At 45.6% G+C, this 27,689-nt stretch overlaps 1 protein-coding gene across 1 annotated transcript in view; it reads right to left on the bottom strand.

Moving 5' to 3' along the window:
- The window catches only part of LOC107125965 (multiple epidermal growth factor-like domains protein 6), a 329,707-nt gene that overhangs the window by 40,159 nt on the left and 261,859 nt on the right, over positions 1-27,689 (bottom strand). The window contains exon 20 of the mRNA XM_015429453.1: positions 2,852-2,980. Coding sequence (XP_015284939.1) covers positions 2,852-2,980 — 129 coding nt within the window. The remainder of the gene's footprint in view (positions 1-2,851; positions 2,981-27,689) is intronic.

Raw genomic sequence — 27,689 nt, 5'->3', positions numbered from 1 at the left:
GTTGCAATTTTCTTGTCACTTAGAGAAAGTCATAGGTTGATGTCAAGGAAAATCGACTAAAACAATAAACTCAGTAGAGCCGTCCCCCCCCCCCTTACATATGCATGGCGGCTGTCTCCTCAGCAGATGCCTGAAACCTTCTAGACAGCTTCAGGGGCTTAAACACTTTTGTTCTTGGATCTCTCCCTTGTCTTGACCCCTCCCCACCCCCCAAGCTCATGATTCATGGTATGCATGGGACTTCCCACCACAAACATACGGTCAATGTTTTATTTCAAGGAACACATTACAGTAGGGCTTCTTAAGAGATGGCTCATGCTTACAACTGCCTGTGCATTTTAAGGACATCAGTGATGTGTTAAGTATTTCATTGCAGTTTGTTTAAAAACTGGTGTTCTGTATTATAAGTTATGTCTTAAGTGTTGTTGGAAGCCGCCCTGACCTGGACGGCCCAGACTAGCCCAGCCTCATCAGATCTTGGAAGTTAAGCAGGGCTGACCCCGGTTAGTACTTGGATGGTTAGCACTTGAGCCCCAAGAACTTGGGGGAGGGCGGTCTAAAAATCAGATTTATAAATAAATAAACAAATAAATAAGGGAGGGGTTGTGGCTCAGTGGTAGAGCTTCTGCTTGGCAAGCAGAAGGGTCCCCGGTTCGATCCCCGACATCACCAGTGAAAAAGACCATGTGATATGGGAGACCTCTGCCTGAGAAGAAGAAGAAGAAGAGATTGGATTTATACCCCGCCCTTCACTACCCAAAGGTGTCTCAGAGCGGCTTACAAACTCCTTTCCCTTCCCCTCCCCACAACAGACACCCTGTGAGGTAGGTGGGGCTGAGCGAGCTCTTGACAGAAACTGCTCTTTTTCAAGGACAGCTGTGCCAAAGTTTGTGACTGACCCAAGGTCACATCAGCAGGTGCAAGTGGAGGAGTGGGGAATCAAACCCGGTTCTCCCAGATTAGAGTCCAGTGGGTGCCAGGAAACATACCAGCAGGCTCCATGGCAATTACTGAGATAAGGCATAAGATTAGGAAGGTGTCGGTCAGTTGCAGGTATTCTCTGGAAATTTTGCACAGTTTGTTCGCCTAGGCTGTTCATCTTGCTATCAGATTTAGAGGGATCATTGTTGTCCAGATGTTTGGCAACTTGGACTGCAGGGAATCCCACAGTTTGCAGTTGGATACCCATTGGTGCCAGCAAGAAAAAGGAAACCCAGATGAAAACAAAAGAGAAAAAAACCCAATTGCTGTTCACTATCCTACAATCATGGAGCTCAATGTTTGAAACATGCACTTTTCTTGACAGGCTGACCTCATTTCCCAATGCCCACAGTTAACTTTTTTGCTCCTCTTTCCACTTAATCTCCCCCAGTTCTCCTCCTTACTACAACCCCAGTTCCACATGGGTGCTGGCCATATAGGTCCCACAGTCCTACATATGTAGCCTTGATTAGTGGTTGAAGGGTATACTGCTTTCCTTTTCCTCCAGCTGAAATGCTGACTGGATCAAACCCAATTTCTTGCCCAGCAGCAGTTTCCAAGTCCATGCTCACATCTTCTTATCCAGTTGTGTAGGACAGATAAACTGTGAAAAGCTAATGTCCAAAAGGTAACAGTTTGATTTAGCGTTGGGAACAGGGAATAGAATTTATTTCTTTTGAGGCTTTGTTTCAGGTTGCCAGCAGATTCAAAATAAGCATCCACCCAGTCTACCCTCAACTGAACTGGTACCTATGTGGTGCAAAAAAAAAATGACATGGGACCAGTCTGCCACACTTCCACAGAAGCCAGCCACAGACCACAAATGAAGCTGTCTTATACAGAGTCAGACAATTAACCTAACAAGGTCAGTTCGATCTATTCTGACCAGCAGTGGCTCTCCAGAGTCTTAAAAGGTAAAGGTTCCCTTGCTCGAAAGCCAGTCGAGTCCGGCTCTAGGGTTGCGGTGCTCATCTCCGTTTCAAAGCCGAAGAGCCAGCGCTGTCCGAAGACGTTTCCGTGGTCATGTGGCCGGCATGACTAAACACCAAGGTGCATGGAACGCTGTTACCTTCCCACCGGAGTGGTACCTATTTATCTACTTGCAATTACAGAGGTATTTCATATCACCTACTACCTGATCCTTTTAACTGTAGATGCTGGGGACTGAACCTGGGACCTTCTGCATGCCAAGCCGATGCCCTATCACTAAGCCACAGCCCTTCCCCTACCAGACACCCAGGCCAGCTCATCCTCCACCTTTTCTTGAGTGGTGCCCTTGACAAACAGAATCTTCTGCTTCGATGTCCAGTTCTTTGGTTTAAACAATCTAATGACTCCAAGCCAACTGAAGGAAATGAAGTTGCTTTTCACAGAAGCTTATTCTGCAAGCGATCCCTTCTGTGGTCTATCTATGGCACAGTAGACTTGCTGCTCCCTTTGGCCAAATGGTTTTTGCATATAACACTCCACAGAGTTCACTATATGGTTTCCAGAGTGTAGGCACCAGTCAGGCATGTTCTGAAGAAGTTCTGTTTTGTTTTGTCGGTGGAAGGTTCCCAGTTTGTTTATAACTTTCCTTTTGGGATAAAGAAATTAGTGAGGGCACTGAGTTTAGAAGCAACCGGGGTAAAAAGACAGAAAATGAAGAAATATGGATGACATTCCTCTGAGGAAACTGTCTACCCTGCGTCACAACTTCTTACCCAACTGATTTCTCAGCATTCCCTGGACTACAACGGCAGAACAACCTCATGACTCACTTGTTTTGCTTGGATAGGTTTCTTTGCCCATAGGACAGTCTTTGGACACCACAGAACTAGTTTTATTCCTCCATGAAAAAAACAACAACATCCCACATAAGAGGACTTACTTCTTTCACAGCCACTGCCCACAAAACCCGGAGGGCAGCCACACTCTCCGGTCACGTGGTTACAAGGGGTGCCAGGAGGGCATTTGCAATGCTCAGTGCAGTTCCTACCATAAAAGCCAGGCAAACAAGCTGGAAAATAAAGAACACCCCAAAATAATCTTTAGCAAAACTACAAATATGCTTAGTAACATCAGTCAGATATGCCCTTTGGTACAATAAAGTTGGAAAGGAAATAACAAGACTTACCAAGAAGCTGTCAGTCAGAGCAGGCAAAACTGAGCTGCCTGTCAGAAGGCAGCTTCATGTGACTGTGTGCGTATGCAACATGTTTTTGTGCAATAACAGGATTTGAACTGGAAACAACAGGCTTTTAAAAGAATGACGTAGATGTATATTCTAAATATCAGGCTACGCAAAGCATTTAGTCCATTTGTGAGCTACTCAAGGTCTATGACAGGGATGGAGCATGAAGTCAAGTAGCAATTACCTACTGTGTTTGAGACACAGCATAAAGGAAAACTGGTTAGCTCAGTGGTTCCAAACCCCAAGGAGACTGCAGAGTTATTGCAAGGGGTCCACAGATCCAGGGCTTTTTTGGTAGAAAAAGCCCAGCAGGAACTCATTAGCATAATAGGCCACACCCAGCAACAGAAACTCATTAGCATATCCAGCCACACCCATGAGAGCATATCTCATTGGCATATTAGGCTGCACCCCCATGTTACCAGAAGTATAGTCATCCAGCCACACCCACCTTTTGCTTCTTATTTTGTTTACCTTGTTTGTTGTCAAAACCTAGGGCTTTTTTTGTAGCAGGAACTCCTTTGCATGTTAGGCCACACCCCTAATGTAGCCAATCCTAATGAGTTTCTGCTGTTAGGTGTGGCCTATTATGCTAATGAGTTCCTGGTGGGCGTGGTCAACTTGGGAGCCAGCCGGAACTCCGTTCCTGTGCGTTCCTGCCCAAAAATAGCTTTGCACAGATCCATCCATCTAAGGTAGGTTTCTGCCTTCCCCCACCAGTGCATTCCCCTTGGGCTCACCTCCATGGTGGCCATGCCCCCCCAACTCTGTTGGTCCGCCTGCTGGCTGGGCTTCATTGGCCAGCTGGGGCCATAAGCTTCAACGGGATATGGTGTCTCCCTTTCAACCACCCCAGACAGATCATGCATCTGAAGTGAGATCTGACTCAAGAAAGCTTATCCAGGGATCAACTGAGCTACTTATTAAAGTTGCCAATGGACTTCTCATTTATTTTGCCACCTAAATTAGTAATCACTACATTACCAGCTGTGGAAAAGACCTGCCACTCAACATATGTGACCACAGATCTGACAGGATATTCTAGAGATGAGTTCCCCCTTCCTCCAACCCAAGTGGCATCACTAAGGTCATGGGGAGGGGGGCAGGAAGCAGCCAGGCATCCATAGATCATGCCCAGATCAAGCACAATTGAGAATTCTCTCCACAAGGAACATTCTGTATTGCACTTTAATCATTATTTGAGTTAGATTCTGATACTTGTGAGCTCCTTTGGGAGCCAACTTACCACTGAAAAGCAAGGTTAAAATCATAATAAATAAGCCTTCACCAATTTTTCTGTTAAGGATTGATTGGGCAACCAAGTGAATTTCTATGACTACAGACTAACTGCTGTCTTAGTAAAGGGGTCATTTGAGGCAGCTACATCAGTAATTCTAAAACATAAATACATATGAAGCTTTCTTATCTGGGAGAACCAAGTTTGATTCCCCACTCCTCTACTCACAGCTGCTGGATGACCTTGGGCAAGCCATAGTTCTGTCAGAGCTGTTCTTTCAAGGACAGTTCTGGAAAGAGCTCTCTCAGCCCCACCTACCTCACAGGGTGTCTGTTGTGGGAAGGGGAAGGGAAAGGAGTCTGTAAGCTGCTCTGAGACTCCGAGTGAGGGGCGGGGTATAAATCCAATCCTTCCCCCCTCATCAACTCATTGGTCTGTATGATCTACCCTTTAACCAGACTTCTAGTCTCTGAAAGCTGCAAAACAGCAACAGCCGCTTTGGGGACCCTAACTGAGTGGAAAGGTGGCATAAAAATGCTTTAAATAATACATAAGCAAATATGCATCCCATCGTCCAGATAAATAATGCTTTGCACACATCTGTATTACTAACTTCCAAATATACGTAGATGCTGTTGTGATTAATAAAATACCAATTCATTTGAAAGCATTACTGAATTCATAGTAGCTTTTTGCCATTATGCATTTTCTCAGTCAACTGATATTAATAGTACAGTAAATATCACGTGGTTTCAGAGGATAACTGTGTTGGTCTGCAGCAGAACAGCTAGATTCGAGTCCAGCACCACCTTTGGAGACCAGCAAGACTGGGGTGGGTGGGTGTTATAAGCATCTGAGAGTCAAAGCTCCCTTCCCTGAGTCCTTATAACCCACTTAGAAGGTGGGAGGGGGCATCGCAAAGAAGGAAGTCTGGATGCAGAGGCACAATGCGAAATGTAATGTAGGGCTCTGCACAATTTTTTTAATGTTTAAAGGGGTCCTCATACTCAAAAAGGCTGGGGACCGATGAGTCAGATGAATTAGCAATGCTGATTCTGTGAACTGAGGCTGATCACGAGAGGGAGGGCAGGGAGGGTTGCATCAGTGCTTAGTTCTCGTGGTCCTTTCTTACACGCCAAGGGAAATGCTGATCGCCACTTTAAGGTCAGGAAGCAATTGTTCTCCAGGCCAGTTTTGGCCAGGGATCCTGGGTTTTTTGTTTTTTGTCATCTTTTGGGCATGGAACGGGGGTCACTCTGTGTGTGTGTGGGGGGGAAGTATTTGTGAATTTCCTGCATTGTGCAGGGGGTTGGACTAGATGACCCTGGAGGTACCTTCCAACTCTATGCTTCTATGACAGATTTGAAGAGACAGAAAGAAGACATACCTTGAAAGGGGGAAAAAGGAAGAAAGGAATCACCAGACCTGAAAGGACAGCAAAGTGTTAGAGAACAAAGAATGTGATGCAGTAATTAATATAATGTGGTAAGATGGAAGCCCTAAAACCACTTTGCTAAATTTTTACTGAAGTCCCATCAGCAGCGGATTGGACATTAGAGCCACTTGGGAAAAGTCCAGTGGGCTGGTAGCCTGAGACAGGTCTCTTCTAAGCCACCCTGCCCACCTCAGGAGGAGATCAGGCAAGTGAAAACACTGCCAGGCAAAGACAGGTGGCACAGTGCCTGGCCTTGTTCACCCCTGCGTGGGCTGTGGTTTTGGGCCTGCCCCGTTGTTGATGATCCACAGCTGTGCTGACTAAGGTGGTCAGTGATCAATGAGAGGCCGGGTCAGGCAAGGATGGGCCAAGGCAGGCAGGCAGGCAAATGCAGCCTTGCATGACTGGCCCTCCTTTCGGCAAGGGGGTGGGGAACTTTGAACTGCCCAGTCTACCCCTGTGTCCCATTAAAATCAATAGAAACACTCCAGCATAAATGATATTGATGCTGACATCAGGTAGTACATTGGAAGCAAGTGCTGCTGTGTTCAATGGTCCTTACTCTCCATAGAATATATTCAGGGGCAAATTTTCTCTGATGGTATACTGGTAGTACAACACTTTTGTGTTAAGCAGAGAACCAATAGTCATTTGTCCTGTTCGTTTTGTTTTGCTATATAAACAGAACTTCATTGACACAGATGATGCAATGTCTTTCACTTAACGCCTAATATTCATTCTTTCAGAGTCGTGCAAAATCTCACGCAACAGTAATTTTAGTGCTCAAGTCTTTTACTAAGAGGGTCTAATTTTTCGATGTCACAAAGGATGTCGACATCCCTATTTGCTACCAATTTTACTATATTTTCATTATAGTCATTCACATTGCAATTACAGCATTCGATAATTTTTTAAAAAGTTTGCTGAGGTTGTCCTATGGCTAGGGTAGGGCAGAGCTGCAGGACCGTCCACGATCTTTAAAAAATGCAGTTGTGTAATTGCAGAAGTGCTGTTCCATTGCAAGAAGCAGCACAAATACAATATCAACCATGACATATTTTAGAAAGTTAAAGGCACCATAACTCGAGGGCATCCAATGAAACTGATGGGCAGTAGGTTCAGGGCGGACAAAAGGAAATACTACTTTATACAAAGAGTGATTAAAATGTGGAATTTGCTGCCAGAAGATGTAGTGATGGCTACAGGAATAAACAGCTGTAAAAGGGGATTAGAGAGATTCATGGAGGATAGGTCTGTCAATGGATCTCAGAGCCAGGAGACAACATCAAGGGAAGGCCTCAGCCTCTAAGCTCTGTTGTCGGCCGTCCAGAGGAACTGGTTGGCCACTGTGTGAGACGGGATGCTGGACTAGATGGACCATCAGTCTGATCCAGCAGGGCTGTTCTTATATTCTTATAACACTAAAAGCGTATTTCTTACCAATATCACAATGGTCTCCAAGCCACCCTGGATGACAAGAGCATTTCCCTGAACGATGGTCGCAAATCCCACCATTGCTACAGCTACAGTTCTGCTGGCACTCCTCTCCGTATTTCTCAGCTTCACATTCTACATTGAAACAAAAAGGCTCTTCATAGTTGCCACGTTGTGTGAATGGAGACACAGCTCTGAAATGTACAAACTAACCTGATTTTTCAGAGTTCACACTCATGCAAACTGAGGCTATATACACATGGTACACACATGCATGGTAAATGTGTGCATTGCCCCATTCATATAACATGTTGACTGCACATATTAGGAGGATCATGTGGAGGTTAACACCCTGAACGCGTGCAGTTGGTAGGCTCTTAGTACATTACGTGTCATTTGCTTGCTCCTAATAAAAGGTATTATGGGGATTGCTCTCGGATATCTTCATAGGGATGACAGCAGTGTTCCCTCTAAGCCGAGTTAGTGTGAACTAGCTCACAGTTATTTAGCCTCCGGCTCACCCATTTTTGTCTTGGCTCCAGAGCAAACTAATTTATGCAGTATCCAAATCGCTCGCTCATAACTTTAATACCAGTAGCTCACAAAGTTGAATTTTTGCTCACATGACTCCACAGCTTAGAGGGAACATTGGATGACAGTAACATCCAAAAAGGGCTTAGACAAAATAAACTGTAAATGAAACTTCCTAGGAAAGAGAACCTCTTCATAGCCTCTCTTTCCTTGAAGTCCGGAATTCTCTTCCCTTGGATACACCCCATATTCCATACCTAGGAGTTATCAGTAAATGATGTAAAACATTTTATTCAAGGCCAGAAATAGGGAAGGATGGTTTTAACCCATGGGTTGGATGCACTGCAGTAATCTTCTTGGCTTCCCCTACACCCAGCAGCCCCAAATGCTCCCCAAAATCATGTACACCCCCGTCAGCAACTGCTGCCAAAGGGTGGTAACCACCGAAGCATGGGATCCTAATCCCATGGAACATATTCCCATGTCACATCAGGAATGTCTGAACTGACCCATCATCTAATGAAAAAAAGGGGCAGCCTTCCATCCCCTCCAATCAATGCAATGGAAAAAATGGTGTGGCCCATTCTTGTTGTGGATTGTACTTGGGAATAAATGGACTGATACTTCATTTGCTGCCAACTTTTTACTTCCTTCCCATTGGAGATCTTAAGTCTTATTTTTGACTTCTGAAAAGAGACTCAGTTTCTTCTGAGGTGCTGAATGCACACTGCCAAACTGTGTGTCTTTGCCACAGTCCTCAAGTTGTCTTTTGAAATGGAAAAACATATCAGGTGGAGATCACTCTGTTACTTCTGTACATTTAATTTTTCATTTGGATGTGCATGCACACACACACAGAATGAAGCTTCATATTAATTCAGGAATAACAAAATTCTCCCCCATGTGTCACACACCAGGTCTAATCAGAAGGGGGTTCATGCAAGCAGTTCACCATGCAAGCAGTACAAAGATGGGCAAATCAAAACCAACTGGTATGCGAACTGGGCCTCCATTTTACTTCTTTGTGACTCAGGGAGCATTGAAAAGTTGTGGGTTATTTTTGCTCTTGGATACTTTCAACAACTATATATGAGAAGCTGGAGTACCCTCAAAAGATAACAGAGATTTACAATTCCATTAATATAGTTGCAATTTGCAAATACTAAAATGTGGTGGTTATCATAGAAGGACTGCTTCAAGGTATTTTGTTTAGGGGTGCTTGAACATCTGCCAGTTTACATCATGCTCTGTTAGCTGGCTGTGTGCAGGAAACCAGTTGGCACATTAGGCTGTTTGGAAGCAGTTTGAGCATTGGGTTACTTTTCACATGTTCAAGAAGTACAGCACAGTAAAGTACACTTGGCTGTGTTTCATGCATGCCTACAGGCCTCGCATCCGGCCGGAGTGCACCAGTATGTCACTCTGGGAGAGAGGCACGGGGGGCGGGGCGGTCACATGGTGAAGCCCCGCCCCCTTCTTCCAGCCGCCCTCTGCTTCCAGCCTCATTCTGTTCCAGAATGAGGAAGAAGCAGGAGGGTAAGTCGGCTTTCTCCTCCCCATCTCTGCCTGGCCGAGGCTGCTCCAGCAGCCTCCGCTAGGCCTCCAGGGCCAACCCAGACCTTCCCAGAGGTGCGCAAAGCCACGCACCCCGGGAAAAATCTCTCCCCCCGTCTCTGCCTGACTGAGGCTGTTCTCGGCGGCAGCTGCGATCCCCGCGGGGGGAGGGGGCGAAACATTCTCCTGCCTCCCTGAGCCCCGGTGTGGTGGCCTTGGACGCATAGGGGCAAATTTCACCTATCGCGAGAGGTCATTCTGGCTCTCCCAGCTGTCCTTAGGGACTCTTTAAAAATTTATGGCGGCAGCTACATCCACCACGGGGGAGGGGGGGTCTGCTGAGCTGCCCTCCCCACCTTTTTCAGGCTCCGCGCCGGAGTGCCGGGGCTGAAAAACGGCCTGCAGAGCCAGCCCCTCCTTTTTCAGGCTCCGCGCTAGAACGCCGGGCCTGAAAAAGGGCCAGCCGAAAGTCAATTTTGGCCCCATTATATCCTATGGGCCATTGAAGTCAATGGCAAAAACATAGGGTATATTTTGGGGGCTGGAGGGGAGGGGGTTTGAGGGAGAGGCTCCAAACTCACAGGGTAGCTGCTGGAGCCTCTCCCCAAGATACCAACCACGTTTGAAGAACATTGGACTAGGGCCCCCAAACAGGTTGCCCGTATCCCTTCCATTGTTCTCTATGGTGGGGGAAAAGTAACTTTTTTCCATAGAAAAAAAGTAAAAAGTACTTTCCATAAAAAGTAACTTTTTTCCATAGAAAACCATAGAGTTTTCCCTCGGATGACCGTGGCCCCGCCCCCAGCATTCCTGGCGTTGTCACGTCACTTCTGGGTGACGCACACGTCGGGGTGGGGTTCCCCCCGGGGCCCGATCCGCCAGCGGCGGGGAATGGGCCCCTGGGGTGGGGGTTTCCCCGCCCCTGGGGGGACTTGGCAAGCCTAATCCTTTGACTGTGGTGCCAGAAATAAAGAGGCAATATCAGTCAGCTATTTCATAGCTTCTATATATCTGGGTACCAAATGTTTGATTTGTTGCTACTGACATTGATATCGGGAAAGCAGATCTGCAGTTGTCTTAGGCCAGAGGCTCAGAGCTAGATTTTATTTAAAGGAGGCTTCTGGCTTTTACTGCAAAGAACAGTCCCTTGTCTCTTCCTCTGTCTCTCTGCGCACATTGATAACCGTGCTTTTCTTCCAAATGGGGACCCCTCCAGAAGGCTTATTTCAGGGGGTGTGGCCTTCTGACACACTTCTGGTGATATCAGGGGGCGTGGCATATGCTAATGAGTTATGCTAATGAGCTCCTGCAGCTCTTTTTCTACAAAAACACCCCTGCATGCACAGCCCAGAGTTCTAACCAACCACGGGTGTGTTGTCACATCTGTCTCTCAACAGACTATTGCATAAATAAATGGAGAGCAAATCAATCAGCCAGCTTACCAGTGATTATACAGTTTACAAATGCAATCTTGTATTTGTCTGCATAATAAAGGTTATTTTGCATGTGAGCATTTTTGCACTGCCTTGTGGGATGTGTAGTCCACCTCCCACATCATTGAATGACTTGTCACAACTATCCTTGACCCTGGGAGAGACTCATTTTTTGCCTACAGAGCAAACGGAGTACTGCCCCCAAGACAAGGAAATAAAACTCCATTACCAAAGCTATTACACAGTTGCAAAGTTGTTTGGTACCTGTTTGAGACAGTTGCTTGTGGTTTGAACTCATCACACTGATTGCAACTGCTGGACCTGCTGAGCATGTTCGCTGTGAAGTTTGTGATGGCCCTAATTTTGCTGACAATTAAAATATACTCATTGCCACTTCTTAATCCACCACTGGACAGGTACAGGGGGTGGTGTCCAATGTTCCCTCTAAGCTGTGGAGTCTTGTGAGCAAAAATTCTACTTTGTGAGCTCCTGGCATTAAAGCAGTGAGTGAGCAACTTGGCTACTGCATAAATCAGTTTGCTCTGGAGCCATCCTTCCTGAGCGAAGGCAAAAATGTGTGAGCCAGAGGCTAAAAAACTGTGAGCTAGCTCACACCAACTCAGCTTAGAGGGAACACTGGTGGAGTCCACCATCTTCTGTGTTGCTAAGGGCAGGGAGGGAACCAAGAACTTTGACACCTCAAGAAGCCATTTAGGTGGTCTGGATGGAGAACCAGCCATGTCTGACAATATTTTCTCTAACACATGCCAAGTCTCATACATCCAATAGTTGTTTCAGTAAGGTCTATTTCATTTTTACACTGGTAGCTGTCCTAACTAAGGGTCTGAGATGCTTTCAGTTTTAAACTACTGATGTTTATGCATGTTGCAATTATTCTGTGTTATCCTCAGCAAGCTTGGGAAACAACAGCCTTGGATCCTATCACACTGTTTCTCTTGTACTTCTCTCTGGCTGCTCTGGAGACTTTCCTCCTCTGTGGTGTTCCTCTGCCACTATAATTTCTGTGTGCGCAAGATCACTGTTGAAAGTGTTAGTGGCAGAAGAAGCAAAGACTGCAGCAGAGGAAATCCTCCACAGCGGCCAGAGAGAAGCAAGATGGGAATTATGTCATGGGATCCAAGCCCTGGTTCCTAAAAGCAGGCAGCGAGGCAGTTAACCTATAGCTGGACTGTACCACTTCTGACTGCAGGTAGGGGCTAGTACGAAAAACAAAAAACCCACACATAGGGAACTAGCTTATCAGGGAAGAGACTAGGTTAGAACCCATTTCACCTCCGATAGCTGGTTTTCTATGCAAAGGGAGGTTTTTTTGTTTTTTTTTTAAAAAAAGAACAATGTATCCTGTGACTTTTTACCTGCAGCCTAGACACAGTTTTACTAGTTTACCTGCTGCCAGGGAAAACACAGCTTATGTTCAACAATTCACAACCTACCTTCTTGACAGAGTGGTCCTCTCCAGCCCTTTGGGCACAGACACACTCCAGTTGTGTGATCACAGACCGCTCCGTTCTGACAGTTGCAAACCTGATGGCAGCCTTGTCCATAACGGTTATGCTGACAGGCTGTGAAGAGAGAGGGGAGAGAATGAATCACAAAGCCCAAATCACAAGACTTCAAAGGACACATCGCATTCATTAGAACTCAATTCAAGGAAAACAAAAAAGGAAATTTACTTCGGACGGGGCGGTCCTTTCAAGTCATACACACATATTTGCACGCTGATTGTGACTGACAGAATAACTTGGACCCACAAATATGTATCACAACGCCCATTAATTTTTAAAAAGCAAAGAATGGAATTATTCACAATAGACCCAGCACTGTCTTTCCCTTTTTTTCAGAATGTCTCTGTATAAACCAAAAGGCCTGTTTATTTGATGCTTGGTAAGAAAAACAGAAAGGCCCCCCCCCCCCGTAACTAGAGGAATTACACTCAACAAGCTGAGATTTTATTGGGCTCCTCTCCAAGGGTGATGGAGAAAAGTATTCTCTGTATTCGTACCTAAAACAGTTATGTAAATTCAGCACAATTAAAAAAGGTAATTACAAAATTCAACACAATTACATAAGGGAAACCACGTTCAGTCAGGCCAGTGGCCCATCCAGTCCAACACTGTGTTACACAGTAGCCAAAACTCAGGTGCCATCAGGAAGTCCAACAATGGGGCCAGAACTCCAGAAGCCGTCCCACTGTTGCCCCCCCAAGCACCAAGAATACAGAGCATCTCTGCCCCAGACAGTGTTCCATCTACACCCTGTGGTTAATAACCCCTTGTGGACCTCTGCTCCACATGTTTATCCAATCCCCTCTTGAAGCTGTCTATGCTTGTAGATGTCACCACTTCCTGCGGCAGTGAATTCCATGTGTTAATTACTCCTTGGGTGAAGAAGTAATTCCTTTTATCTGTTCAAAGCCTACTGCTCATTAATTTCATTGAGTGCCCACTAGTTCTTGTATTGTGAGAAAGGGGCGAAAGTAGTTCTTTCTCTATCCCATGCAAAATTTGGTAAACCTCTAAACCTAACACAGGTTCAGGAAAGGCTCTTCCTGCGGCAGTGAATTCCATGTGTTAATTACTCCTTGGGTGAAGAAGTAATTCCTTTTATCTGTTCAAAGCCTACTGCTCATTAATTTCATTGAGTGCCCACTAGTTCTTGTATTGTGAGAAAGGGGCGAAAGTAGTTCTTTCTCTATCCCATGCAAAATTTGGTAAACCTCTAAACCTAACACAGGTTCAGGAAAGGCTCAAAGAACGATGTCCAAAAAGAATGTGCCCAGGCTTAGTGCTATTAAGACTGATCTGCATGTGAAATTCTGATCCCCATCATCAAATTTCCTCTGTAACTTGCATGCATCTTTGTTTGAAGGGTGATGGAGAAAGTGACGGAAGTCAAGGCGACTCTTCAGGCTTGTTTTGAAACCATCGCTCACCAGAAGGGAAAGAACTGTGACCAGATCAGATTTGACAGGATACAGGGATCGGCTTTTGTGAGTCACTGCTCACTTCATCCGAAACAAATATTGTTAGATTACTGTAACTTGCTTTATGTGGGCTTACCCTTGAGTCCAACCCAGAAACTCCAGCTAGTGCAAAGTGTGGCGGCACACCTGCTGATGGTGAAGCCTGTTGTCAAGGCAGGGCCAGGGAGCATAGGTTAATCAAAGCAAGTCCGATAGCCAGTCCGGGATTCAGCCAAGAATTCAGTCAGCAAAACATTTAAACAAGTCCTAAACAGTTCACACAGCCAGAGCCAAACATACCGGTGGTCAGAGTTTATAAATCAGGTGAAGTCAGATAAGCTCAGAGCCGAAGCCGTAGTCAAAAACGATGCCGAGGGTCAAGTAGCCAGAGCTCAGAAGCCGAGTGACAAACTGCCAAGAGTTCAAAGGATCCGGAGCAAGGTCGCACAGAGCGTCTGGTCCTGTCAACGAATGTTGCCAGCATGAATTGCTCAAAGCACCAGGTCTGTTGAAATAGCGTGCTGGCTCATTAACTCATTAGCTCCTTGAAACAAGGTCCAGGCTGCTGTCAAAACTCAGGACTGAATGAGCGTTGACCACGCATGCGTGCAGCCTTCCGTCTCTCATTCAGCTCCTGCCGTCTTTGATTTCTGAGCCGGTTAACAGGTGGGGGAGAGTTGGGTGGTGATGCACTTGGGCCAGGCAGTGCCTGATCAGACTCAGGTGTCTCCTGGGGAGTGCTATCCTCCTCAGGACTTACATTTTCCTCAGTTAAAGGTGCCAAGTCCACCTGTTCCTGGCTGTCAGGCTCTGCTTCTTCAGCCACGTCAGGGGCAGGCATGACACCTGTGCGGTCACACATTCAGCTGGTGCTATGCCAATTGCATTGGCTACCAGTTGAGTACCGGATCCATTTCAAGGTGTTGGTATTAACCTTCAAAGCCGTCTGTGGCCTGGGACTGACATGTCTAAGGGACCATCTCTCCCCATATGTGCCCCAGAGAGCCTTGTGTTCTGTGGACCAACATTTGCTGGTTGTCCCTGGCCCAAAGGACATCCACTTAGCCTCAACCAGGGCCAGGGCTTTTTCTCCCCTGGCCCTGGCCTGGTGGAACATGCTCCCACTTGAGATCAGGGTCCTGCAAGACCTATTGCAGTTTCGCAGGGCCTGTAAAATGGAGCTATTCTGCCAGGCCTTTGGCTGAGGTGGCAGATGCCCAATTATCTGGCCTCCCCTGCTGAAAATTGCTCCTTGAAACCTGCCCACTGTTTTCTTACTGCACTTTTGCTGCTGTTCTGATGCCGTGGGATGTAAAAACTATTGCCTATTAGATTAATTTTCAGCTGTTTAAACTATTATTGTTTATACGATTATTTTAAATTGTCTGGATTTTCTACTGATGTTACCCACCCTGAACCTGCTTGCGGGAAGGGCAGGATATAAATTGAACTTACTAACACTAAGTAACTAACTAGTGCATAAGGTACTGCTGGACTCTTGCTCTTTTCTACTGTCACAAACAAGTAACTGTTTCCAGGGCTATTTTTGGGCAGGAACGCACAGGAACGGCGTTCCGTCTGGCTTCAGAGTTGGCCACGCCCACTACAGCCAAAACATCTGTGTGTGTGGTTACAGAGGGAAGGCCTGGAGAGCGCCCCCCCAGCAACTCTGAGGCGGGCGGGCCAGGGGGGCCCCTGGAAGGATTGGGGAGGGATTTAAATGCCTCCCCATGCCTTTCCCAATGCCTGTCCAAGTTTAAACTGCCTTCCCTTCCCTCCAAGGGCCAACTTGCCCGGGCTCCCCACAGCCACAGGGCGCTCGGAGAAGCCAAGGGAAGGCATGGGTGTGGCCTAATATGCAAATGAACTGCATTGTCAGGGGTGTGGCCTAATGTGCTAATGGATTTCTGCTGTTGGGTGTGGCCTATTATTCTAATGAGTTCCTGCTGGCCTTTTTCCACAAAAAAAGCCCTGACTGTTTCTGTTATTCACACTGATCTTTAAAACTTGAGGAGAGAAATTTCTTGGCAGTCTCTGCTTGCATAAACAAGCACAAGCTTCTTAATCTCACAGACACTAAAGCTGGTGAAGGCAGGACCATTCACACAAGTTCCAGTTTCCTTCCTTATCCACTGGCTAGGGATCACCCTGTCTTCTAGGAGCTATTTCCCTCAGACTTGATAGGGATGGGCAAACACATCCACTTTCCTAACATAGTATCCTTCTTGATCCTCTCACAGTCTGCTTCACTCTTTCACTGTTAACTATCAACTCCCAACCCTTAACTGGTACTCTCATTCCTTGTCACTCAAGGTTCTCAGACCGGGTTACAGCATTAACCATTTACTGTCCATCACAGCACTATTTTGCCTCATTTCATTTCTCCATGGCCCCTGATGTGGGTTGTTTGCTTGCCCCATCTGTTCTTGGTCCTTTGCAGCTTCCGGCTATTGTTGACTGGTATGGAGTGCTTCTTCCCATGGGCCAGGCCCTAAGTCAACTAGCCCAGCCACCACAGATATGCAGCTTCTGTCTCTGTAAACAGCTCAACAAACACCTTTGCTCACCCTCTAGAGGGCAAGATGAGAACAGCAACTTCTGCCACAGAGATGCAGGAAAGAACCTGCTAACATTGAGGAATTTCAGACAGACGATATCCGGAAGAGGAACGGTTCCCAAATGGTTTCTGGTCTGTCATTTCAGACAGAACCATTTTAGAACCGGTTCCCTACCGGAATATATTTGTAATTTCAGACACAAATGCTTCTGTCCCATTTAGGAAACGGGGCTGAAGCGTTTTACCTGTCAACCGCTTCCAAGTAGTCTTCAGTTTCCTCTCCCGGTTCCGATGCACTTTTTCCCGCCGTCTTTTACCCGCGCGGGAGATCTCTGGTTTTTTAAAAAAATGTTTGCTGTATATCATTATAGCATTTTGCGCTATAACACTCTAATGGAACAGCAGTATGTCAATGCCATTGGAATGCCTGGAATGTTTTGTTATAGTGCTATAGCACTATAAAGCGAATGTTTTTTTTTTTAAAAAAAGGCGAAGATTGCCCATGCGGGTGAAAAACGGCGGGGAAAAAGCGGTGCAGTCTGAAATGGCAAACCGCTTCAGATCCAGCTCTTTACCGGAAGGGGAAAGCCATTTGTGAAATGGCAGCCCTATACCGGTTTACTCCATGACGGATCAAAAACGGCTTCAAAAAGGGTTAAAAAGGGTAATGTGAAATTCCTTGTTATTTTGTGTTGTCGCTCTATTGGTCAGTAAGGCTACGTATGAGCCAGGGCTTTTCAGGCCTCAGGCCTCTAACTTATCTTTAGCATCAGTCCTCGGCTCTGAACTATTTAAAGTGATGACGAATTATTCTTCTGAACTTCTCCCCCTTGGGGAGGGAGCAGAATTTTAAAAAAAGTGCCCACATAAATATACTTTCCTCACTTCTGAATAACCACAATTTATTTCCACATACCTTGGGTTAGTTATGAGACAGGACTTCCACGTCAGCGGGTATAAGTTCAAGGCAAACACAAATCCAGCATTTTCACTTTTAGAAGTTAACCCCTTGTAAACCAGGAAAGCGCTGATCTGGACAGCCCAGGCGAACCTGGTCTCATCAGACCTTGGAAGCTAAGAGGGTTGGCCCTGGCTAGTATTTGGATGAGAGGCCACCAAGAAAGTCCAGGGTTGTGACACAGCGGCAGGCAATAGCCACCCCCAATGGGGTCGCCAGAAGTCAGCTGTGACTTCCCACCACCAATCCAGGAAAAGAAATAAGACCAGAAACAGACATTGCGAGGATTGTGTGGCTATCGCCAAGCACAGAAGTACAACCTACCGTTCCCCACAGTCCCAGACATATGAAATGACTCCTCTGCAGGTTGGATTAACCCCTGCAGCAAGCGGCAGCCACTGAAGAGGAGGGGGGCGGAGGAGCAGATTCTGAGCACATTCCTCTCGCATCATGTGCTCAACATCCTTAGGTGTTCCAGGGAAATGAAGATGAGGCAACGGGAGGTGTCTGCATTTGGCAGCCATTGCAAGACATTTAGAGCAAACAGGTCCAGCTGCAGCTGTTTGCAGCATCTATCGCTCAGGCAAGTTGAACCAGCTGTTAAAGGAAAACAACCCACCACCAGAGACTAGATATTCCACTCAAGAAGGAGGAGGAGGAGATTGGATTTATACCCCGCCCTTCACTACCTGAAGGAGTCTCAGAGTGGCTTACAATCCCCTTCCCGTCCCCTCCCCAGAACAGACACCCTGTGAGGTAGGTGAGGCTGAGAGAGCTCTCTCTCTCTCGAGAGCTGCCCTTGAAAGAACAGCTCTGAAAGAACTTATGACTGACCCAAGGGCACACCAGCAGCTGCATATGGCGGCGTGGGTAATCAAACTCAGTTCTCCCAGATTAGAGTCCGCGCTCTTAACCACTGCACCAAATTTAAACACTCCACCACCAAGTCAACCTTAGTTATGAGCAAAGCTTATAAATGTTGCAGCGGTTTGCATCAGGACTTCAGATTTGTCGCGCAGGTCAGTGCCCCTCTGTGCACACAAGAAACAAAAGAAGGCTAATTCATTTTATTTGTGCTGGTTGACAAGTTCTCTGCAGATAGGTAGTGGCCACCCTCCTTTATCCATAATTTCGAAAGCCTCTGCATTCACGCCACATGTTCTCCCAAGCCACTGGTTTTTAATAGCATCAAGTCTTTGAGCAAATCAATTTCTGTCTCACTTCCATGACAGTCTCACACTTCCCCTCCAAATCTTTTATTTCTCTCTCTCTCTCAGGAGAAGGTCTCTCCATCATTTTGCGACACCAGGCCTGACTATAAATGTGAGTCTCGCATGTTGCCAGGGGACTTGGAAGTGAGCCATCACCCTCCTGTTTAAGAGCAACCTTTGGAAGAATTCAGCATCGTCACCTGTGTATTACAAGGCATTACTGGCCAGTCTTAAAATCAAAGTGATGATTCATTGTTTCGCTAAGAGGGAAAGAAAGGTGGTGGTGGGGGGGGGACAACTACCTTTCTGCATTGTTGTTCGACCTTCCCCCTTTCACTCGCAGGCAAAAAACACTCTCGACAGCTTTGGCATCTTAACCACTACAAGAAATAAACAGTCCCAATGCACAAGGACAAATAGAAACTTTGGAGAGAAGATTATAGTGGGAAGATGAAAGAGACCAGCAGGGCTTAAGATGATGAACTGCATTTCTTAATTAAACTTAATATGCAGAAAGAAAAGATGTAAAGGTTTGCAAGGATCAATCAACAGATCAGTCACCCACTTTGCACATGTTTTGAAAGCCAGAGCAAATGGCCTGTAACCAAAAGAAAAGCTGTTACACCAAGTCAGAGACTCTCTGAAGTCTTAGACAACACAAGAGGGAAGACAATAAGGCCATATTTCACCAAACCTAGGAGGCAGCTAGCCAAGGTGAAAAGTCACAGTAAGCTGCTCTATTCATAAACCGGTGAGAGCAAATTTTCTCGAACTTTTTTTTTCTCCAGAACCATGTAATATGGTATCTGAGAAAAAAATTCAGCAGCCTGCAAATCTGAACTTTAGACTTTTTAAACAGTAAGATTCAACCAGATGTGCTGCCTGTTATCTGTTAGGGTGGGGGTACTTGGAAAAAACCCAGTTTCGATCATACTAATGGAGCGGGGGTGGCAGCTGAGCTTCTGTGCTGCTCATTATGCAAAGCTAGCTTAGCTCTTTGGGATTCCCTAGAAACTTGGCCTGGAAGGGTGTTTCAGGAAGCGTTTGTGTGCACAGATGAGGTTGCTGCATAAGAACATAAGAGATGCCAATGTTGGATCAGGCCAAAGGCCCATCCAGTCCAACACTCTGTATCACACAGTGGCCAGAAATACCAGGTGCCATCAGGAGGTCCAGCAGTGGGGCCAGGACATTAGAAGCCCTCCCACTGTTGCCCCCCCACCCCCAAGCACCAAGATGACAGAGCATCATTTGCCCCAGAGCCCCTATCTATACCTTGTGGCTAATAGCCACTGATGGACTTCTTCTCCATATGCTTATCTAATTCCCTTTTGAAGCCGTCCATGCTTGTAGCCGCCACCACTTCCTGTGGCAGTGAATTCCAAGTGTTAATCACTCTTTGGGTGAAGAAGGATCATGAACTAAGAGAACGTTACCTGAGCCACCACAGGAGAGTCTGGAATAGGGGTGTGAGTTCAGCATAAACCAAACCAATTACATACCCGAAAATTACCTTATTGGTATTTTTCAGGTATTAATTCAGCCGAAGTATCTGATTTGGCTACTGACATAGCTGAATCTGAATTAAAGCTGATTTTTTCCAGCTTTTATTCAAGTTAGCTATACCAAGGAGAGAACTGCACACAGTATTCCAAATTAGGTCGCACCATTGATTTATATAGGGGCATTATGATATTGGCTGATCTGTTTTCAATACCCTTCCTAATAATTCCCAGCATAGCATTGGCCTTTTTTATTGCAGTCACACACTGTCTCGACATTTTCAGTGTTATCTACTACAACTCCAAGATCTCTCTCTTGATCAGTCTCTGCCAGTTCAGACCCCATCAATGTGTATTTATATTTAGGATTTTTGGCTCCAATCTGCATCACCTTGCACTTGGCCACATTGAACCCCATTTGCCATGTTGACGCCCACTTGCCCATCCTTGACAGATCCCTTTGGAGTGCCTCACAATCCTCACTGGTTTTCACCACCCTGAACAACTTTGTATCATCCGCAAATTTAGCCACTTCACTGCTTACTCCCAACTCCAGTTTCTGTCAGAGCTCTCTCAGTCCCACCTACCTCACACGGTGTCTGTTGTGGGGAGGTGAAGGGAAAGGAGTTTGTAAGCTGCTCTTCTTCTTCTATCAGCTGGGGTGGTGGGAGCTGAGAGCTCCATGCCACCTCAGCTGGTGAGTTCCTCAAGCCAGGTCTGCACGTGGCAGGGAGAAACCTCCCCACTGCACGCAGGTCCTGGTGCCAGTTTCTCCTGCCCTGCAGTTTAAATTGTGTGGCAGGAAAAGCTTCCTAGTCCGGTCTGCACGTGGCAGGGAGAGACCTCCCCACTGCACACAGGTCCTGGTGCCAGCTTTTCCTGCCCTGCAGCTTAAATTGCATGGCAGGAGAAGCTTCCTAGTCAGGTCTGCATGTGGCAGTGGGAGACCTCCACCCCATTTTTCTCCATTGGAAACAATGGAAGATGTAGGCACCTTCTTATAGGGCCCAAAGAATTAGACTCCTTGGTCCAGTCTTTTTTGAAACTTGAAGTGGGGGGCGAGTGAGGAGAGTTACCAGAAGCTATGCTGTAAATTTGGTGCCTCTACCTCAAAAGAAAGCCCTCCCAGAGCCCCCCAATCGATTCTCCATCATAGCCTATGGGGACCATTGACTATAATAGTCCCCATTGGGTATAATGGAGCAAAAAAAATTGGCAATCCTGAATATTTCCTGAATCTCAGTACCATACTGATATTGGGACTAGGAAATATTGAGAAATACCAATATTTTGGGGGGTTCAATATATCTGGAACCTGAAAAATACTGATTTTTTTTTTTGTGCACATCCCTAGTCTGGAAGACAGTCCTTACCTTCAAATGGACCCCAGTGATGTTGGAAGCAACATTTGTTACCTCTGACTGGCTAGGCCCTGTGCTAAGTAAGAATCAAGATGGCAACACGCAGAAGTATCCCCAGGGCTTTTTTTGTAGAAAAAGCCCAGCAGGAACTCATTAGCATAATAGGCCACACCCAACAGCAGAAACTCATTAGCATATTGGGCCACACCCCTGACAGCACCACTCATTAGCATATTAGTCTGCACCCACATGTTGCCAGAAGTGTGGTCATCCAGCCACACCCACCTTTTGCTTCTTATTCTGTTTACCTTGTTTGTTGTCAAAACCCAGGGCTTTTTCGTAGCAGGAACTCCTTTGCATGTTGGGCCACACACCCCTAATGTAGCCAATCACAATGAGTTTCTGCTATTGGGTGTGACCTATTATGCTAATGAGTTCCTGCTGGGCATGGCCAACTCAGGAGCCAGCCGGAACTCCGTTCTTGTGCGTTCCTGCCAAAAAATAGCCCTGAATCCCTATCACTAGTGGGCAGAAGGGCACACAAAGTTTCCCCATGCTCTCCTCCATTGCTGCAACTTCCCACCCTGGGAAGATCATTCCACGTGCTGCAAGATCTGGATAAAAGAACAGCTGTGAGGGTCAGTGGGCAGGAGAAAGGAGGGACACAAATATGGAACTGCTCCCTCCCCTCAATGGGGCTACAGATGTGGAGCAGGAAGGAGGAACAATTTCAAGTCCTTGTCCTTCTCCACTCCAGCTCCCTCCAATCTGCATGGGTAGTCCTCTGCATAGGTCCCATCACCCTGGAAATGATTCTCCGGGGGTCAGAAGGAATGTCAGCGATGAAGAATTCAGGAGAACTACACCTTCTGTACCTGAAGCGGTAGGATACTGCCCACTGATTTGGGAAGGATGGGGCCCTTAAAGCCATGGCAGCTACTGAGCCTCATGAATCTCACAGCTTTCTGTCTCCTTTCCCTTCAAGGGTACTATTATCAGACACCCTTTCAACTGATCGGCACAGTCCTTTCCCCACTCCAATTATTCCACCTTCTGCCAGCCAAATCCCTTACAAAACTAAACTTTCAAACCTGCACCTTAACTAAACACCCAAACTGCATACAACATATGCAAATATCTTTCCATTGTATAATTTCGTTTGACAGCAGAACTTGAGTTTTTATTGGCAACCGGTTTGGCTGGAGTGCAGTATAATACACCTTTAAAATGTGTTGGCAGGCTCCAAGATGGACCAAACCAAGCCATTTACATTTTCACTGGCTTAAAATTAGGGACATCTGTATGCATAAGTAATACACTTAAGTTTTTTTTAAAAAATGTTTTGAAGTGTCCCAAAATACATTTCTTAATATTTTGTTCTCTTGTTAATGATAATTGGCCATGGGTTTCTACACTAAATTGCTCAAATAAATGAAATTATAGTTAAGATTAAAAACTTTCTCAAATATTTTTTCTTAATAGTCAAAAATACTATGCTCCAAAGAGGCTTAGTAAAGGAGGAAAGGGGTAAAGGAGGAAAGGGGATAGGGGATAGGGGAGGAGTTGTGGCTCAGCGGTGGAGCATCTGCCTTGCATGCAGAAGGCCCTGGGTTGAATCCCTGCCATCTCCTGGTGTCTCCGGTAGTAGATGTTGCAGAAGACTTCTCTTTGCCGGAGCTCCTGGAGTCTGAATAGACAGTATAGAACTAGATGGACCAATGGTACAAAGCAGATCCAAATATATATAAGATATGACTTCATGACTGCTCTTCTCAAGGGTCCCACATCTACAGAGGCAGCTTGGAGACAGGATGAGAAGTCACAGGGGACATGTGGCCCTTTGATACCCAACCACCAATGGAAAACTTAAGGAAGAAGATGATGGACTCTCTTTTACCAACCCTTTTTGCCTGGCAGAGGTGGAGAAAGACATTATCAGTAGGATCACATTGGAAAAGCATAACACTGAGTGGACATATTGGCTTGTGCCCACTGAATCTGCTTCACGGTTGCTGAAACAGGTGGTTATCCACAGACCTTCTCATGCTATGCTAGTTTCTCATCTGTGGAAGAGACAGGTCATTTAGTGAAGGGAGCACCAGGTATAAAAATAGTTTTGATGAATATTAGTAACCAATGAGATATCCTGAGTTGGCTCACAATGCCACCTCAGGGGGCATTCTTCCACCAAGTGCTATATTACTTCAAGGATCTATCTGTTCATCATTCTTCTGGTAGCATTGCTTAACTATGCTTAACTTAGGGGTTTGGTGGTAGAGCCTCTGCTTTGCATGCAAAGACCCTGGGTTCAATCTCCAGATCTCCAGTTAAAATGAGAGGGTAGAAGAAAAAAGGAAGACCACTGCCTGAGTCTTCATAGAGCTGCTGGTGGTCAAAGACAATGCTGACCTCAATGGAGCACTGGTCAGACTCAGTATAAGGCAGCTTCCAGTGTCTTTACTTAACACCCTGCTCTAGACAAAAATGGTTAAAATACCAAGCATGTCCATGGAGGAATGCATCAATGGAATCTCTGACAAAAGTCCAGTGACTTCTCCAGAAGAAAAGTATCACATATTGCAGCATGACCACATTAAAGGGTGATTGCACAGTGGGATCCCTGCAGAACTGGGCTGTGTGAAAATTCTAAGTATTGCCTAGGAATGACACTTGAATGCTAGATCCTTTCCTTTGACCTAATCTGTGGGTACAACGTGGTACAGTGGTTAGAGTGTCAAACTGGGATCTGGGAGATTAGGGTTCAAACCCAACCCTACCTTGAATCTCACTGGGTGAGACAGTCATGATTCTAAGTCCCAAAAATTCTTCAAATGTGGCAGTCTCTCGTCTAAATGTGCCCCATAAAATTATTGTTATTGGGAGTGGTTTCAATATTGGAAGCATGAGAAATTATGACCTATGGAGGAATGGCTTTGCAAAATGTGGCACATTCTGCAGACAGAAGGGAAAAAAAACACAACAGCATACAGACAAGCTTCGGATGGCAAACAATTTGCTCAAGACAATCTTGCTAAGAAACGGTACCTGTTTTTACCATGTTGGAACAGCATTATTAACGCTGGCAGAGTAATTAACACAGCAATGGTACACAACCTGATTAAAGAGTAGATAAAACTTTATTTAGGAATTAACATACCTGATAGGAAAGAGAAGAGAAAGAGATGGGTTCCTAACAACATCTCTAGCTGAGAGAGAGGGTAAGACTGAATGTGGCCCTTCCAAGAAGAAGGGGGGAATTGCCATGAGTGTAGCAATCTGGAGACAGACAAGGAATGACACTTAGAAGGAGAGAAGGTGCTGACATCACTAGCCTATCTTCTTGCTGCCCCCCTGCAGGGTCTTCTTCTCTTCCTTGTATACCAGGCATTGCCATTTCCAACACCGCTTCTCAAGGTCTAGTGTACAAAGTCCACAAGATTCATCTTCTTATGTAGACTCTCAAGCTTTTCTTGAGAAAATGACTCGGTGAGTTCATCTGCAATCATTTCATCTGTAGGGCAATATTCCAACTCAACAAGCCCTTCTTCTTGCATGGTTCTAACTAGGTGTTTAGTTCCTGAGTTGAACTTCTCCATCTGTGCAAGTTTTATGCATCCTTGGTTGTCTTCAAGGAGTTGTACTGGCTTGGATTCCCCTATCCCAAAGTCTTGCATTAGTTGTTGTTGTTGTTCAGTCACACAGTTGAGTCCGACTCTTCGCGACCCCATGGACCAGATCACGCCAGGCCTTCCGGTCTTCCGCCGTCCTCAGAAGTTTGCTCAACTTCATGTCCGTTGCATCTATGACACTGCAATAGTTGCAGTATCCATTTCAGTTGTCTGCAGTTTGGTGTAGTGGTTAAGTGCACGGACTCTAATCTGGGAGAACCGGGTTTGATTCCCCACTCCTCCACTTGCACCTGCTGATGTGACCTTGGGTCAGTCACAAGCTCTGGCACAGCTGTCCTTGAAAAAGAGCAGTTTGTGTCAGAGTTCTCTCAGCCCCACCCACCTCACAGGGTGTCTGTTGTGGGGAGGGGAAGGGAAAGGAGTTTGTAAGCCGCTCTGAGACTCCAAGTGAAGGGCGGGGTATAAATCCAATCTCCTCCTCTCCTCCTCCTCCTCCTTCTGTTACGGATACATACTCAGCTTCAGCTGAGGACACAGCTACAGTTTCTTGCTTCCTGATGCTCCAGCTGACTGTTCTGCCATCATAGAAGAATAAATGTCCACTGGTTGACTTTCTGTCTGTAATATCTCCTGCCCAGTCTGCATCCATGTATCCCACTAGTCTGGGATTGTCACTTGTTGGTAACTTTAGATTCAGATGTGCAGTGCCATGCAGATACTTTGCAAGTCTTTTGACTGCATTCCAGTCCCTTTTGCTTGGTGATTCCATTTTTCTGCATAACATGCCCACAGTTCCTGTAATATCAGGACCCGTCAATGTGCTTGTGTACATTGTCTTTCAATTGTTTTTCTGTATTGCTTATTGTCAGGCAGAAGTTCACTACTTCCTTGGTGGTTTAGGTAGTTCCTTCCCATAGGAGTGCTTGCTAGCTTAGCTCGTTTCATATTCACGTAGTCCAGAAATTTTAGGATTTTCTACTTCTGATTGAGAAGATAGCTTCCATCTTCCTCTCATTTTACTTGTATTCCAAAATAGTAGTTGATGTTTCCTAATTCTTTCACTTCTACTTCTTGATTCAGATGTTGAGCTATTTCATTACAATCTTCCTTGTCTTCATAGCCTAAAATTAGGTCATCTGTATAAATCAGAATGTGAGTTCATTTGTTGTCTCTGTATCTTGAGTATTGGCATCGTTCTGCCTTGTGTTGCTGAAATCCTTGGTTAGCATTAGTTTCTTGTTCCACACTTGGCTCTGCAGCCCCTTCTGGTTCTTTTGGCTCTGCAGGTGTGTCATGTGTGCTGCCCATAGTGCTCAAATGCACTGTTTCTGTTTTCTGTGCTTCATTTTTCTCTGCTGGTATAGATTCACTGATTCTACTTTTTCTATATTTCTATATTTCTCCCTTTCATCAATGTAAACCACATTACAGATATTGACTGTTTCAAAGAAATCTTGATCAGAACACATGTGGGCTGTGCAGGCACTGTCCAGATACCAAATATGACCTTTTGTTGTTCCTTGTGTTAATATAAAACATTTCTTTAATGGCTTTCCTGTAAATCTTATTGGAACTTCCTTGCTGTTTCCCCCCTTTGCTTTGAGAAAGGCTTTCCTCTACTTAGCAGCAGAACAATCTGTCTTAATGTGGCCTCGCTTCCCACAGAGGTGACAAACGTTCCCATCTTTGTTATTTACATTCAAAGCCACCTGATCAGCACTTGGTTTAAATTCTTTGTCAGACTTTTCAAATTGTCTTTGTTTGTATGCTTCCTTCATCTGATTTATAACTTCTGTGAGGGACAGATTACTCTTAAATTCATTCTGAGATAGTAACACAATCAGATCTTGATAACAATTTTCTTTCTTGAACACCTCAACTGCTCAGCCAATCCAAGCTTCTTGTCCAGATGATAACATAAATTACCCCCCTCTTTCATCTTAAAACTGAAAAGTTTCTTTTGTAGATAAAGCTCTCTTTAATGAGGAATTTACATGCAGCCTTTCCAGCTCATACCACACAGCTTTATCTGCTAGCATCTGAATTACTCTTAACACATTTCTGTCAGTTAAACCCTTGATTATGGCACCTCTTGCCTTTTCATTGTTTCAGTCCCAGGTTCTCTGCTTTGCTGGGTCATCATCTCCTGGTTGGGCATCCCATAGTCCTGTTTCAAAAAGGTGACTCTTCATTTGTTTTCTCCAAACTAGATAATTGTTCTCAGTGATCCTATCTATCTAGTGACCATACTGTGCACCACAGGAGGTTGCCATCTTTGTTTCTTTGTTCTCATCTGTTCGTGCCAAGAGCCTCTGGCAATCTTTCTACCTTTAATCAGAGATGTGCTTGATCTGAGCCACCATAATCCCTGTTGACAGAGTAATTAAGAGAGCAGCTGTGTACAACTGGATTAAAGAGTAGATAAAGATTTCTTTTGGAGCTAACATACTTGACAGGAAAGAGGAGAGACAGAGATAGGTTCCTAGCTACATCTCTAGCTGAAAGAGAGAGAGTAAGACTGAGTGTGGCACTTCCGGGGAGGAGGAAATTGCCCTGAGAGAGCAATCTGGAGACAGACAAGGAATTACACTTAAAAGGAGAGAAGGTGCTGACCTCACTATCCTATCTGTTTTCTTGCTGCACCCTGCAAGGTCTTCTTCTCTTCTTCATTGAACACCAGAGTGTGAGATTTCCGGGGTTGGCGTTGAAG

This window comes from Gekko japonicus, unplaced genomic scaffold (genome assembly GCF_001447785.1).
Source record: "Gekko japonicus isolate JY-2015 unplaced genomic scaffold, Gekko_japonicus_V1.1 scaffold193, whole genome shotgun sequence".
NCBI lineage: Eukaryota > Metazoa > Chordata > Lepidosauria > Squamata > Gekkonidae > Gekko > Gekko japonicus.
This window is presented reverse-complemented; position numbering and strand designations above follow the sequence as displayed.